Genomic DNA, 17,732 nt, shown 5'->3' with positions numbered 1-17,732 from the left:
GAGAATTCTTTTGGAAGAACGTATTCACGACGGCCAGATCAGACGCAATACAGGTTCTCAGAATGTTTTCTCCCTCTGCATTGCGAAGACCGTGCCCAAAACCCCCGTGAACACGTTCATACGGCTCAGCAGCCTTACCGACGTGCCCGTTCAAATCCCCCCCAACTAAGACCACTTCGGTACACGGCACAGCAAGTAGCACCCCTTCATACTGCTCCCAGAATGTCTCCTTTTCGGCCGCGCTACATCCCGCCTGGGGAGCATAGGCACTGATTAAGTTTGTGATGACGCCCTCAATCAGTACCCTCACTCGCATCAAGCGGTCGGAGCGACGGTCAACTTCAAGGAGCCCATTCTGAAGCTCTTCAGATAGACACTGGACCCGACGTCTCATGAGTACATCTGCGAGTTCCCTGCATCGTCCGGTCAGAGAGCCAATATTCCACGTTGCAAAGCGGAGTTTCCTTCTGGGTACTAGCATCTTTAGCCGTGCCCGTACATGACACGGTAGCCCTTGCCCACTTGTCGCAGGTGTAGGGCGATGTGCCTGCGCGTCGTTTTGCGGCGACGCCCTAGCCGTACCCAGTCTGTTGTTTTGTCGGTCCATATAAGTGGCGGTTGGCGGTTTTTAAATGGAGCGACTGCCGGCTGACCTCCAAAACCCCTTTGTGGGGAAAAACCGAGGAAGGGAGAGGAAAATAGAAGGGGTAGGATAGGTAGAAGGAGGGAGCTAAGGGAAGGAGGGGGGGAGTTAGGACACCATTCTTACGGACTGGATGAGGATGTAAGAGTGGCGGCTCGAGGATCCGGGGTCGCGTACCCGTATGCCCACAAACAAATATCGGACAGATATTAGTCAGGACATCCTCTGGACAAGACGTTGGCCATTTAATGTAGATCAAAACTGTCTTTAACTGTTTTTCATTTTAATAAATACTTTAGAAGTTGTTACAATATCAAAAAATCCTTCAATTTCATCGTTTGCACGTATTGGATAATTCGAGTTGAATGTATTATTTCAGCGCGATATATTTGGTTTCATATTTTTTGTAGTAGTTATTACTAATAACTTATTAGTAGCTAGGTTTTTGTTTCTAATTTCTTCCGTTTAAAAATAGTCATTTAACTATCTAAAAATAGTCATTTAAATATATTTTAATAAGTACTTGAAAAGATTAGTAGAACAGATTTAAAATTACGCTACCTATTAAAAAATCCTTGCTGTGTAAAACTATTGGAAAATCCTTATTGAAACTAAAAAAATGCGGGTTGCATTAGGGTTTAATTAATTTTCACATTATCTTAAGTGCTTTGCAAACATACATTATATGAATAATCCAGTAGTTAAAGCGGGCGAAGCCGCAAGAGGGTCGCTAGTATTCTTATATATGTGTAGAATATATAAGGAATAGCAAAGTAGGCAGAGAGAGCTCAGTGTTATGACACTTCGCTCCCCATTCCCCCCTTTTGCCTAATTCATGAGGCATTGCGGGTTGAGTTGCAGAACTTAACGCCGCGAGCGAAAAAATATTTAATATTTAATTACCCGGAGTGGGAATCGAACGCACAACCTGTCGTTTGTTTGTTATATATCAATGTATGTACATACCTTATGTTAAACTTTAGAACAACGAACATTGTTATAATTTGTATAGACATTGTTTGTTATTAGATGATATTTCCCAAAAGACTATAAATTATGTTCACTTCAGCGCTATGAATGTAAACTTTAGATGAGTAATGTTTTTTAAGGCCTATACGCAAAATATATCTACACTGAGAAGTGAGAGTCTTTTAACTACTTTATATCATTCTGGACACTCCGTTCTCTGTTTTTAATATGAAACCGTGTTGAATGGCGAAATTTAACACCGCACTTTGTTTAAATAAAGCAAGAAATTCTACTAAGAATTGAACCCAAAACCATAGAGTTCAGAGTCAGACTTTGTCTCACTGCACCATCATTGAGTATTTGACAATCTACCCTCCAATAAATATGACGAAAAATAAAAGATTTTGAACTTCTACATTATATCTTTTAGTTTATTAACAGGATATTTCATTTAATCAAATTATACGAATCGCAAGAGTCAAAGTGCAGTGAACTCGACTTGACATGTCTCTTTAAAGCTGGTAATATTATATTAGTCTCATTTTACTTTAAAGGCATTTCGTTAAAGTATATCTTAAAAATATCTACTCTAAAAAACTGTAACTAAATTAAAATTGCATTTTTTGCTATTTACTAATTAGCTTAAGCAAAATAGTAATTTTCTTTAGTGTCACGCTAGATCGCAGGCAGAGGGATCCTAGTGTTACGACACTGCGTTTCCCATTTTCCTCCGAATCCTGGAGGCATGAGTGGCAGAACTCAATACCACCTCGATACTAGAGCGAGGAAATGAAAATAAGAATTATTTTATTTTAGGAGATATATTAAACAAAGTAAAATATTACTTATTCGATCAATAAAATAAATTTTTAATTAAACTCTTTCAACTGTAAAAGTATTATAAAATTTCTTTAAATAAAAAGGAGAAATTAAATTATCCAGGTTTACTGGCATCCTTGCTAATGCGGCTGTGACGTATTCAGAACAGTGATGGACGAGATCTTGAGCGAGCTGCTTTCAAACTTAAACTCGATAAATACAGGTGATTTATCTTATGCAAAGATTATATTCATTTTAAAGTTATATTTTTATTATTACTTTAAAATTGATCAGAATTCGATTTAATTTATATAGCTTTGATTTTTAAAATGTAATGTCAATTTCTATACAAAAATTAATACTGTCAAATGAAATAGTAAAGACATTAAGACATTTGTTCCCATTGCGTAAATGGTAGAGCTCAGCGTCGCATTTTTGTCTCCCTACCAGAGAGAACAAATAAAAATCTTAAATATTTATTTTACGAGTGGGAATCGAATCCACGACCTGTCACGTTTACTGTCAGACATAAGCTGTTCCCCTGCTCCATGACGTTTTCATATATAACATCTATTCATTTATATCAAACGAGCGGGTCACCTGGTGGTAAGTGATCGCCCACGACCCCGTGTACCATAAGACGAGCTACATATGCATTGCCGGCCTTCTAGGATAGAGAGACGCGCTTTTTGAAGGTACCCATGTCGTATCTATCTGAAAACACTGCCACAGATAGGCAATTCCACTCATAAATAGTGTATGTAAATTTAATAATGTTTTCTTAGAGAGATACTTTTACAGATCCTCTTTAAGGTTCTTGAATCGGACTTTCTCAGAAAATTAATAGCAGTATATGGTTTTTTTTAGGTTTTACCCACTACATTTCCATTTGGCGCACAAAAATGGAAAAAATGATAAATTCCATTTTCTGATGCAGCCATTCGACCTTTCATCCGAAGCATGTTAGTTGAGTGGGCCATATCAATGTTCGTCTCATTTACATACAGCCGAGATAAATTACAAATCCATTCATATCGTGAATATCGAGCGTGGTGTACGTTTCCATCGAAAATCCATTAAGACTGCCGAATGGGTCTGACGCATTGAACCCGCAACTAAAAGGGCAAGTCATTGCCTTTTATGTGAGGTTTTTGGTATGTTGAAATAATGTTTTATTTGACTTAATATATACTTACAGGGCTGACGCTGTCAGTAGTGTAGTATATATTTATTTAGATAACGTATAAAAATTTGAACGTAGCGAAAACGCTGGTTCAATTCCTGCTACGTTAAATTTTTTATACGTTTTCTAAAGTATAATTTAATAAAAGACCGACTAATATACAGATAAAATATAAGGTTTCATCAGCCAGCACGCAATATCTCTGTTTTAGACAGAAGAGCCAAATAATATGATATAATAATAAAGTTTTCTAAGAATACTGGTACCTTCCACGGTAGCCAAGCCAAGGTCAGAGCTCGTCTAGCTCGCCCAAGCCCGGTGACGCTGTAGAGGCCCACATGGCCAACAGCATACTGCTCAATCGAAAAACGAAAAACGTAAGAATACTTAATTTTTCTATAAATATATCATAGCAATTTAAAAACAACTTTAAAATATATATCAAACGTGTATAGGGAAAGCTATTACCCAAACCTAAAGCTACGCCATAAAATACTGGTATATTGACACACGGCACCATTTTCTTTCCCGCAAAGACCTCACAATTAATGTCAGTAATTCGACACGGGATTTGCTTTGCAAACCGATTTCCTGCAAAGGAGCCGATCCACTTCACTCACGAATTAATTGGAAAAGGAGGGTGACCACAGATTTAATCAGTAAGCGATAAATTGTGTAAGTAATGAATTTTAAGCGATTTTCAATTATTAACGATAGATATTTATTAATAGATTTTTTTGAAAATATCTAGCATTATTTTGCGTTTTGTGCTGTAAATGAAAAATATAATCTTCAAGCGAAAAATATTATATATTAAGCTTAAATTTATATATTTTGTTTTAGTATGCAAACATTAAAAAAAATCAGGTTCACGCTGTGTGCAGGACACAACAGGGTAGGTAGAGGGAACCTATTTTTAAAATTTCCGCTCCCCACTTACCACTGAATTTTCCGAGTCAATGTGTGTTGAGTGGCGTAACTCAACGCCGGTACGAACACCTAATCGCATGGCTCAAACCCTTCTTATTCAAGAATTTCGTATAACTTTTTATCGTCACGTAATAATAATATGAAACGAATGCAAAGTATTTATCTTTGGAAAAATACTCTGTACGCTTATAAATTGATACTTCTAAGATACCATGCTGGCTTTCCATTTCCTTTCACATATAATTTCCCGAGGGCGGCGCTCACACGTAAGAGCGAGACGTACTGGTATGAAAATATATAAATATTTACCACTGTGTTATTGGAGACACAAACAATATATGAGTCGACATGATACCGTTGGGGAGATCTTTCTGTGTTGAGTTAAGGATATCAAATGGATTGGTTTTTAGCATATGTACTACTAAATGTTGTTTTTTTAATTAAATATAAATTGTATAAGATTTATTTGTTTCCAAAATAGTTTAGAAGTTTTAAATCTTTATAAAATATTATTGCGAAAATACGATAACGCCATGGAACGACATAATAGTGGGACATACATATTATATTTAGGGAGCGCAGTTGTACATTCAAGAATGACGCATTTATTAGCTTTATTTATACGTAGACGAGAAACGAGAACTTAAAAAAAATGTGTTTTTTATAATTATAAAAATAAATTTTAAATATCTACCGATGTTGTAATATAATAAATAAAGTGGATGAATAACGATCCCCAGGCACATTTTTCATGTTCAATAGGGAATTCATATTAATTCATCACTTAATTAGTTATATTGAGAATTTCTCATTATCTACATAAATTCCTCTAGCTCGATATTTAAAAATAATTAATTAGGAACCTGATTTTATAATTAATATTCGATTCCCACTCGTTAACCAGAGTGATGAAACGAAATTATTATTATACAATAATATTTTCATTTCTTTGCTCACGTACCAAGGCAAAAGCGCGGCGTTAAGTTCCGTCACTCAACAGGCAAGCCCTCGAATTTAGCGGAAAGTGGGGAACGTGTTTCAACACTAATATCCCTCCACCTACCTTGCTATATGCATGTTAAAGCGTGAAGCTGAGATAAAATAAAAAAAATATTATGGAAGATACATGCTTCAGGTATATTAAAAAAATGTGTAAATAGCAAATTTTTATCCCAGTTCACTTTGAAAACTTCATATATGTACGTACAAATATTTATATTATAGATATATAGATTTACTGAAAAATACTAAATCACTTTTATGACTATTCAACTATAAATTTTCCAGAAAAATTTAATAAAATATTTTATTTTAATATAATGAAATGGAAAACTTGTTCTGAATCGGAGCGCATTTCAAAGCGATGTAAATTGATTGCTTTATAGTAACCTCGTCAAAGTAAACAGCTATTAGAGTACTGACGAGAAAATTATTTGAACAATTTTCATATAAAACTTTAGTTGAGCTCGGAGTTTTTACGTTCACTGACTTTTTCTATCTTATAATTTATATAGAAGGTTGTGGATTTTTTTTATTATTGTTTAAAATAATCGATAATGAAGAATACATTTTACTTAGATACATTCAAAATATTGTTTATTTGCATAGACTTTTGCAAGAACCTAAATCATCAAATGGCTCTGAAGGTAGTACTGATGAAAATATCTAACATGGAACTCAACAGATACTCTCTTTAATACAAAATTTAAAAATATATTATTTAAAAAAATTACAGTATAATACTACAGAGTACATGGCCTGCGGGAGCCGGGACTCGAGCACAATCCTTATAGGTCCTGAGCCAGCCGTTAAGTCGGAGAAGTTCAGGTACCTTGGATCCGTTATGCACGAGTCTGAAGGCATCGATCACGATGTCCATGGCCGGATAAGCGCTGCCTGGGCCAAATGGCGGGAGGTCACTGGTGTGGTCTGCGACCGCAGAATACCGCCCAAGCTCAAGGGGCTGATATACAAGAGCATCGTCCGATCGGTTCTTTTATACGGCAGCGAATGTTGGCCAGCACTATCTCGGCACACTCGGGAGCTTCACGTCATGGAAATGAAGATGCTGAGGTGGATATGCGGCGTAACGTGGTCTGACCGCATACGCAACACATTCATTCGAGGTAGTCTTGGGGTCCGTGACGGATAAGCTCCAAGAGCGTCGCTTGAGATGGTTTGGCCACGTTACGCGCCGGCCTAAGAACTATGTCGGACGCAAGTGCCTTGCTATACTAGTTCCTGGGGCGCGACCTCCCGGACGCCCAAGGAAGCGCTGGTTGGATGTCGTGATGCAGGACATGAGAGCCAATGGTCTAACCACCGAGGACGCAAAAGATCGTGCAAAGTGGAGTAGGTTGAGTAGGAAGGCAGACCCTGGCAATAGCCGGGATTAATGCCAGGAGGAAGAAGAAGACTAGCAATCCTCTACGAAAACAACGTCAATGACTTGATTTACATCTCATAACATAAGAAGTTTTTTTTATTTATAATCATTGTTTTTTTCACTAAGTAATAATATTCACGTTATAACATCATTATTAACATGATTTATTTACAAATGGACATATTGACAAATTTATGGACAAACTTTGCAGGAAAAATTAAAGTGAAATAAATTGTACTTTGTAATAAACTCTGACAAATTGGATTCGTATTCGGAAACTGCCAATAGCCAGTCATATTTCAGTTTTATTTGTTACTGAGCGGAATTCATTACGAAGAAATGTATAAAACAAATATTTTGAATGCCGTCCGTATATATGTATACATTCATTGAACGTATGGTAATGAAAAAAATATTTATATTAATCATTTACCTATGTAAGAGTAGATGAATTATTTATAATTTTATGAAATTTTGCAAACTATAGATATTTTTAAGCTTTGATTCGTCGATCTGGTTTAAAACTTACTTCCTAGTAGGTACTTAGTGTTTCTGTATATTTGTTTACTCAGAAAAATTGTGACGACAAAATAATATATATCTATATATTTTACAATTTGACTATTGTGATTATTAGTTCTCCTAAAGTTACTCACAACGTCTTTGAAAAACTTGTCAGAATTTCAATTTAAAATATAAATTATGACAAGAAATTTCAAGTATTCACTTAGAACAGCGAAAGTTCTTAAAAAAAAAGGTCTTTTTGAACAGCCCTCCAACATTTCAAGTGATTCAGTGGAATAGAGCCACTTGGGGGGCAAGACATTTCATTCGGGGCTAATTAACTCGTGAGAATGTTACAAAGACCGAGTTAGGTGGTAATTACGTCTCGCTCGATGTACCGTTTCATTAAAATTTCACCTTCACCGTCGACCTACTTATTATGGCTGTTTGATGTATGAACATTGAATTTCTATCTACTATTAACATAAATTTTACTTAAAAAATTTTATGCTAGAAAATTATTGATAATTTTACTACTACTTTATATTTTAAACCAGAAATGATACTTCCTATCCGATATTATAGAAAAAGAAAAAAGCTTCATGCTTTACACTCTCTGCCGGAGAGTGTCAAGATAAGATATTCCGTTATTCACTCTATATATAGAGCTTATAGCTAGCATGATGCCAAGGACTAGTAGGTAGGAGAAACGAGAACAACAGACAGAGAGAGAAATAAAAGAGATTCTGTTTATTGTATAAGGTCTTTATGATCTAGAAATATTTTTTTGTAATATTCCATTTAAATATAATTATAACATTCACAATTTTAAATTAAAAACGAGAATTTAAATGTTATGCCTGTTTTAGTATTTTATTTATTTATACGGTATTTGTTTTTACGTAGTATGTTTGCTCGGCAAATTATATGGCCAATGTTCACACGAGGCTGTTTGGATAAGGATATACGAAATCCCATTATAATGTTATTTGACCGAGAACAATGTGGGGCCGCCCTTTGAATGTTTCATCAAATGAAGGCTCAACGAACGAGTCGAGTTCTATATTTTTTTAGAAAACGTAGAATTAAGTTCTATTTCAATAGAGACAGCTAAGTTTCTTTAATATTCATATTCTTCAATATTAACAAATGTGTCACTATATAGGCCTTCGTGGCGCAGCGGCACAAGGGTGTCACTGTAACTCGACGGTTGTGGGTTCGGTCTGGTGTTGGGGCTAAGCAGCGTTGAATTCCGCCACTCAACACGCAATGCCTCCAAAATTCGGTGGAGATTAGGAAACGAACTGTCTTAACACTAGGTTCCCTCGACTAGGTTCCCTGGTTTACTTGATTTATTTTTACTTAGTACGAACGGTACCTAAATAAAATTCGATATCAAGGAGTTATTTGTATTTTGTTTGAGCATAGTGACTAAAATAGTGGAGAGTTTTCATACCAACTGTGCAATTTCATTGTGACCGCAAATTAACTCAATTATCGCAAATCCAGGCAATTTGGGCGAGTTCACGTCAATTTTATTGAAATTGTGGGAAAACGATTGAAATTTTGTTTCGATATTTAATTCCAAATATATAAACAAACATGCTACAATACTTAACAGAAACTAGAACATATTAAATTGTACTATCTACAATCAAGTGTGACGAAATACCGGGTAAGGTGGCCCATCCCACCCCATTTCTTTTTGGCGTGGAAAGTTCCGAAGTGAAAGCCAAAACCCCCTCTTGAAATTTTCTCTAAATACAATAAAAATAACCTTTATAAAAAAAATTCCTAAATTGGCATCAACTCTAAAAGTAATGGATTTTAAATAGGAAATAGGTATAGAAGTATCAGTAATTTTCTTAATGGTTCTTTAATTGTCTTTAATTTTATTCTATTTTTTGTCTTCATGTGTACATGTATAATTAAGAAGTCATTAAAAATAATACAGAAACTTCATTTATTTCTTAAAGTCTTACTTTATTTGTTTATTTTTTTTATAAATTATCGGGTTTTTTTTTAGTGTATTTGGAGAGATTAACTTATAGGAGAGTGATAGTAGAGACAAATACTAAAATCTGAATTTGTAAAATATTTAGTTTAGTAAGTGTAGACTGAGTCAAAATGTTGTTATTATGAGTTCGATTACCATTAATTTAATCTTTTCCGTAGACTGCTTAATAAGGCACCTAGTTGAATTCCGTAACTCAACATTTTTAAGTGATTATAAAATATTATTGTATCTAAATCTAATTTTATCTAAAACTTTAACGAAATCCGCAAACCAACATAAGAATATAAAATTTCCTAACAAACGTAATAAAAACATTGCCCCTTAGACATACGAATCCATATATAAATAAATGGAATTGCTTCCATACTTTAGAAAAGGAGGATCTGTGTCTAGATCGTGATTCCCAGTGCTCAGGCCACTCACGGGATTAAGTGAGAGTATAATGTATCTATAAATATTCTACGATACATCCTGTATATCTTGGGTTTACGATACCTAAAAGCTTGGTTAAAGTAACATCTTGGCAATGAAAAACCTATTTTAAAAATTGAAACCATTTCTAACTTTAAGTTTGTGGATTGTGGGAAGAATTATATTTTGACAAAAATTGTAAAATTTTAATAAACTTAAGCAAGTTTATCGTCTTTATTAAATAAATAAATATTAAGAGATCAGTCAGTGGCGCAGGGGTAAAGTACTGTAAATGCAACTGGCTGTGGGTTCGATCCCCATTCAAGGAAATTAAATACTTATTTGAATTTATATTTTAATTTCTACGCTCTGATGTCGAGGAAAACCGCGGCTTTAAGTTCCACCATTCAACATGAAATGTCTCCAGAATTGCGGTGGAAAATGAGAAACGGAGTGTCTTAACACTAGCTTCCTTTTGACTACCATATAAAAAAATATCCAATTAACTATCACATTCATTGGCCTAGATAATGCCACTTAACAAAAAGTCTATCTGCAATCTGATTAAATTTCTGCAGAATATTTAACGAATTACCTACCATATATCTCGATTCAATAAAAATATTGGAACAGTTGAATATTTACGTGAATGTAGACGAGCATAAATCTTTAAAGCAATCCAAACTAAATTACTGGAGTTTACTTTAGCATAATGGGAAAAGGCTTTCCTTTGTCACGAAGTGTTGACTTAATTTGTTCGTTTGGACATCGAATGTAAAGAGATTACTGACGTATTTTTATTGAAAGGAATGTGGAATTGATTTTGGGTACTAATGTATTATGTAGAATATACTTTTGGTTTTATTAGATTTACTTTTTGGCAAATTTTAGCTAAAACGTAAAAATATTAATTATATTTTTAATATGTTTTCCAAAGATAGCCTTTTAGAGACTAAAAGAAATTACATGACTCGCCAATTCAGTTTAACAACAACCAATTGAGTCTACAGTTTAAGGATTATACACATATTTATAGTAGTATTTTATATTTTATAAAGCAATAATCACCTTTGTCTATATTTCAAAGCTATTTTAATCTTTTTAAACAAAAAATATAATTTTAATAAAATATCTAAGTTAACATTAAAAATAGCACCCGCTATAATTAATTTTCATCAAGTCAGTTTATTCAAGTTACATTCTGTTCGCAATGAAAGCTACAAGTAATAACCATACGTCGACCCCGACAGCATAATAATTAGACACCCCCGCCCTGAATAGTACAATACATCATTAAAGTCATTTACTACCCCTTAATGAATATCATTGTACTGCTCAGGGCTCGTACTTTGTTTTTTTTTTTAATTTAAATATAAAAAAAACCTTACATTCTATTAATTAAAATTCTTTTAATTATCCGTTCTTGTGATGTAAATTTGTATTGTGGTATGAATTACAAATGTATGACATGTTAAAATTTTAGTTATATCTGTTATGTAATATCTTTATCTCACTCTCCTAAATTCAGCCAATTTTGAGCTTTTCTGAGATATATCAAGTAACACTCTTTCAAAACTGCACTGTAATTCTGTAACTTTGTTGCCGTCTAGTTAAGTTCAATCTCAAGTAGGTACAGCACGTATCTATACGTCCTAGGACAGAGTGTTAGTTATATAGTGTCCTAGGACTTTATATAACTAACGTTCTCTATCTCTACTCGCATTTTTTGTCTTTAAGAAATGTCATATAAAAAAGTATTTATTATGTATCTCTCTGTAGTCTGTATGTATGTCTGTCCATCTGAAATGCCACTTATCTCAAGTTTGAATTTAAAATCAAATATCCAATAAACCAAATATCAGATTCCTTCTGCCGAGCGGAAATTAAGCTTATATAAGTCAAGTCAACGCAGTCAAAAAAAATACAAGCATTTATGCATTTTTTATAAGATTAACTAAGATATAATCAAAACCTATATAGATATAGATTCCCGTGGACCTACAATTATGAAATCGGCAAAAAATTCTACTTGAGATAAGTAGCATTTCAGATGGACAGATATACATACAGATAGACGGACAAGCGTTCTATTTATTTCTTTTTATGTACAGAAGTCTAAAAACACCTTGATTATCCTATATCTTATAAAACAAAGTCGCTTTTCGTGTCTGTCTGTTGTTTCTAACTCTTCTTCTTCTAAACCACCCAACGGATTTTATTGCGGTTTTCACCATTAGGTCGAGTATTTTTCGTAGAAGGTTTATATATAGTTTATTATTTGTACATTCTTATGTAAATTAACATAAATACGAAAAATATGAATAAAGTCCTACCCGCTGAGACACTTTCGCGCATGCGCTGCTTTAATGGTAAGTACTACATGAAAAAAATGTACTGGAGTATTGTTCCTCTCAATGAGATCTACAAAAAAGTCCGCGAGAGCATATTTTTATCTTTTAAGGATAACGTGTAGTGATCATATCTCTGTCTAAAAATAATAATTTCAATATATTTTTTATTGTGAGGGATATTTTTCCATAATGGTATTAATCCTTATCCTTTAAAATACTTTATTAATTTTTTACGTTAAACGAAGATAAAATTTGCTTTTTACACAATTTCGAAATTGCGAATAGTTTAAGAGAAAAACGCATTTAATTGTTGACACATCACGTCGTTGACACTTCAGCAGTATCGACTCAAGTTTTACTTATCCCTTACTCTCAGCATATAAATAAGTATATTAGTTACGTTGGCCATTTAATGTAGATCAAAACTGTCTTTACTGTTTTTCATTTTAATAAGTACTTTAGAAGTTGTTACAATATCAAAAAATCCTTGCTGCGAAACAGCTCGCCACTCGCCATGCGTCCGCCGCGCCCGCCTGCCTTACACGCATCGGTGGTTCAGTGGTAGAATGCTCGCCTGCCACGCGGGCGGCCCGTGTTTTACTATTTGGCAAATTTTAGCTAAACCGCGGAAATATTAATGATATTTTTAATATATATCCCAAATAAAGCCTATTACAGACTCCCCAAATTCGGTTCAACATATCAACTATTTGAGTAATTAGCTAATATATTACCTAAAACTTTATCTTCGTCTACAGCTTCATGATTATATAAATATTTACGCTTATAGTCGTATTTTATATTTTATAATGCAATAATCACATTTATCTTTATTTCAAAGCCATTTTAATCTTTTTACACAAAAAAATATAATTTTATTAAAATATCTAAGTTAACATTAAAAATGGCACCCGCTATAATAAATTTTCATCAAGTCAGTTTATTCATGTTACATTCTGTTCGCAATGAAACCTACAAGTAATAACCATACGTCGACACCGACAGCATAATAATTAGACACCCCCGCCCTGAATAGTACAATACATCATTAAAGTCATTTTACTACCCCTTAATGAATATCATTGTACTGCTCAGGATTCATACTTTGTTTTTTTTATTAAAATATAAAAAAAACCTTACATTCTATGAATTAAAACTCTTTTAATTATCCGTTCTTGTGATGTAAATTTGTGTTGTCGTATGAATAACAAATGTACGACATGTTAAAATTTTAGTTATATCTGTTATGTAATATCTTTATCTCACTCTCCTAAATTCAGCCAATTTTGAGCTTTTCTGAGATATATCAAGTAACACTCTTTCAAAACTGCACTGTAATTCTGTAACTTTGTTGCCGTCTAGTTAAGTTCAATCTCAAGTAGGTACAGCACGTATTTATACGTCCTAGGACAGAGTGTTAGTTATATAGTGTCCTAGGACTTTATATAACTAACGTTCTCTATCTCTACTCGCATTTTTTGTCTTTAAGAAATGTCATATAAAAAAGTATTTATTATGTATCTCTCTGTAGTCTGTATGTATGTCTGTCCATCTGAAATGCCACTTATCTCAAGTTTGAATTTAAAATCAATGAGATCTACAAAAAAGTCCGCGAGAGCATATTTTTATCTTTTAAGGATAACGTGTAGTGATCATATCTCTGTCTAAAAATAATAATTTCAATATATTTTTTATTGTGAGGGATATTTTTCCATAATGGTATTAATCCTTATCCTTTAAAATACTTTATTAATTTTTTACGTTAAACGAAGATAAAATTTGCTTTTTACACAATTTCGAAATTGCGAATAGTTTAAGAGAAAAACGCATTTAATTGTTGACACATCACGTCGTTGACACTTCAGCAGTATCGACTCAAGTTTTACTTATCCCTTACTCTCAGCATATAAATAAGTATATTAGTTACGTTGGCCATTTAATGTAGATCAAAACTGTCTTTACTGTTTTTCATTTTAATAAGTACTTTAGAAGTTGTTACAATATCAAAAAATCCTTGCTGCGAAACAGCTCGCCACTCGCCATGCGTCCGCCGCGCCCGCCTGCCTTACACGCATCGGTGGTTCAGTGGTAGAATGCTCGCCTGCCACGCGGGCGGCCCGTGTTTGATTCCCGGCCGATGCATTCCATTTAATTTTCCTCACAGGCAGCCACGTAGTGCTTGCTTTTCATCAGGGACAGAATACCCTCTTCAGCATTAACCACAAGCAAAAAAAAAACCCGCCTGCCTTTATAGCAACGAAGATTTAGATGCGTTTGCACGTATTGGATAATTAGAGTTGAATGTATTATTTCAGCGCGATATATTTTTTGTAGTAGTTATTAGTAGGTAGGCTTTTGTTTATAATTTCTTCCGTTTAAAAATAGTCATTTAACTATCTAAAAATAGTCATTTAAATATATTTTAATAAGTACTTGAAAAGATTAGTAGCACAGATTTAAAATTACGGTACCTACTAAAAAATCCTTGCTGTGTAAAACAATTGGAAAATCCTTATTGAAACTACGAAAATGCGGGTTGCATTAGGGTTTAATTAATTTTCACATTATATTAAGTGCTTTGCAAACATACATTATATGAATAATCCAGTAGTAAAAGCGGGCGAAGCCGCAAGGGGGTCGCTAGTAATAAATAAACCTAAAATTCAATTTTTCTTAGACACTTTAAAAACGGAAATTCAACTTGAAACGTTACGCGTATAATTTGTGTTCACTAACACCCGGCCAAACTTAGACAACTTGACTCGCTCGAGAAAGAAACTTCGTGGTAAGTTCATGACACGTGAATGGTAAAACTGCTTCCACCCCCTGTTTGAGTGAAATGCATAAAATAATTTGTGTATAAGTAAGTTGCAGTTTCGTTCGCAATATCTTACTTTGTTTTATTGTGTTGTTGTTATATTGTAAGGCTAGTAAACGCTATCGTCTTAAAACTTTATAGTTATATGCTACTAACAGCCCACATGCGGCTTCGCCCGCTTAAACTTATTGTTATGTTTAAATTAATTCATAAAAATGTGCCAATATTACTAAGAAATAAGTGTTTTATTCAGTTAACTGAAACTTTAGCTTTCAATAAAATTATTATCTTGAAAACGATATTGTCACAACATGTATTTCAGATTAGTAAATAAATAATTATGTTGTTCAGGCGGGCGAAGCCGCGAGCAAGTCGCTAATATAAAACTGTAATCTAATGTAAAGCAAATATTAACATCTATAAATGCTTATTATATTCTAATATTTCATTATATTAATGACGAGAATATAACACAATAAAATATTTTTTTTCATTCATCGTTTTCAAACCATGTTAGTTGTATAATAAACCTTTTTAAAATATTAAATCCAAAGGAAGAATAGTACAATTTTTAAGGACTAAATCATTAGTTAAAACTTATTTAAAGTTTGTAAAAAATAATCCTAAAAAATAATGCCTTTGTTAGTTCAGCGATATCCGGAAGCGTGTATTCAGCGTATATAGGATTAGCGCCAAGCTCCCGGCGCATTTCCACACTGTTTATGGTTATGACACTACGCTCTGACAACTTAGAACGCCTATTTTATATATGTTATTATTATATACGCTCTCGCTCATATTTGTGGGGGTTAAATTTAGGCTTATATGTATAACTAGTGGACCCGAACGCGGCTACGCCCGCTTGAACTATACGAATATTTATTAAATATATATATGAAATTATTTTCAGTTTTCAATAGAGAGATGCGTTAAGCAAGCTCATTTTGGGTGACGTTTTCTAACAACAAACTTTGCAAATCGTTGCTTAGCAACTATCGCTTAGCGATGATTGTTATTAACATGGCGGAATAAATTGCATGTCAAATTAATAAGTATTTTAATATATTGGTATATATCGATAATATTACAAATATGAGAAAAAAAGTATCCTATGTTCATCCCGAGACCCTCAAGTATCTCTATATGAGTATTTTATCACAATTAAATTAGCGGTTTGGCCCTGATTGCGTAAAAGACAGACAGACAGAGTTACTTTCGAATTTATAATATAGGCATGGATATCTATATATATAAAAGGACTTGTCCTCACTGACTGAGGTAAGACACACGCACAGCCGTAACCGCTGTGTGTAGAAACGTGAAATTTGGACAGATATTTACTTTCGTAATCTGGACATCCACTAAGAAGGGATTTTGAAAAATTTTTACCCTAAACGGGTGAAATAGGGGGTCAAAGTTTGTATGGAAAAAAAATTAAATCGGCACCGATTTTTATAAAATTTGAAATTTAGATTTTTAAAAGTATTTAATTGAACACATGTTTCATGGTTTTCTAGAATTCGTCCCCTAAGGGTGCAAATAAGGGGTTGAAAGATTGTATAGAAAAATCTTTAAAACGCCACCGATTTTTATAAAATTTGAAATTTAGACTCTTAAAAATATTTCATTGAACACATGTTTCGTGGTTTATTAGAATTCACCCCTAATTACACAAGCGAAGCTGCGCGCGTCCGCTAGTTTAATATAAAATATTGAAACCTCTCGTGAATGGTTGTGGGTTATTTTTTGGTAGGCTATTTTAATTTTCTTGCTCTGGTAACGCAGGAAAGCACGACGCTAAGTTCCGCCAGTCAATAAGCAATGCCTCAAGAATTCAGCGTAAAGTGGAGAAAAGAAGTGTTTTAATGGTAACGGAATGTCTTGACATTAGGTTCACTTGTTCTCTCAGTCTACCCTACTATGTGCGGGATGCAGGGTGAAAAAAATGTATTTAATAATTTATATTAATTTCGAATGTGTAATTTCACTTAATTTTAAGTTCAATTATTGAAGTTGGAATTTTAGTATTTTTGTTTTTCTGTAATAACAATAATAATAATAGCCATAAGCTTTTATTAATGGAGGTGAATATGCTAAATAAACGTGAATAAGTATCCAGTTATTCTTTTATCTTCCTAGAAAATATAAATACAAAAATAAAATCTTAAATATAAGCTTATATAAAATAGAATACTCTGGTAAAATAGTATTATAATACACTAAAATTTCCTTTTATAAAGCGCTTTCTATATTCATAAAGTAATTGAGGTGATGATGAGGAAGACGTTGCATTTTCAACATTCCTCTTCTATTCTATGTTTCATCCGTTAACTCGAGTTTTTGAATATATTTGAGTTATGAATGAATTTACAGTTTTCTACCATAACCCCGTTGTGCATGGGTTGAGTAAGATTTACATCTACATTCATTTTAACTGTAAAGGAGAATGTTTTAATTTACTTAAGTTGTAGCTGACAATTTTTCTTTATTCATTCTTCTGTCTGTAAAGATTTACTTTTCTTTTTTATATAAAAGTAAGTTATTTTACCTACATATACCCACTTCTACTCATATTGCTGAAACACTTAGTTAAAATTAAGGATCATTGGGTTTTTGAGAATAAATTATAGTTTGTCCACTTCAGTATATAAGAAACATATTTATATATTTATATATATAGATCCTGGACATACTGAACAAT

At 33.4% G+C, this 17,732-nt stretch overlaps 1 protein-coding gene across 4 annotated transcripts in view; it reads left to right on the top strand.

The window, feature by feature from the left end:
• The window catches only part of LOC146539902 (uncharacterized), a 270,180-nt gene that overhangs the window by 149,447 nt on the left and 103,001 nt on the right, over positions 1 to 17,732 (top strand). The window contains exon 1 of one of the 4 annotated variants that reach the window (XM_085207272.1): positions 2,583 to 2,654. The exons of the other annotated variants lie outside the window; for them this stretch is intronic. Coding sequence (XP_085063398.1) covers positions 2,603 to 2,654 — 52 coding nt within the window. The 5' untranslated portion in view covers positions 2,583 to 2,602. Of the gene's footprint in view, positions 1 to 2,582; positions 2,655 to 17,732 lie in introns of those variants that run through there. 4 annotated transcript variants of the gene reach the window in all.

Source organism: Heliconius melpomene, chromosome 3, assembly GCF_056956725.1.
Source record: "Heliconius melpomene rosina isolate 202511_hmr_F chromosome 3, ASM5695672v1, whole genome shotgun sequence".
Taxonomy (NCBI): domain Eukaryota; kingdom Metazoa; phylum Arthropoda; class Insecta; order Lepidoptera; family Nymphalidae; genus Heliconius; species Heliconius melpomene.
The sequence above is the reverse complement of the archived record's forward strand: the minus strand, read 5'-3'. Positions and strand labels throughout refer to the sequence as shown.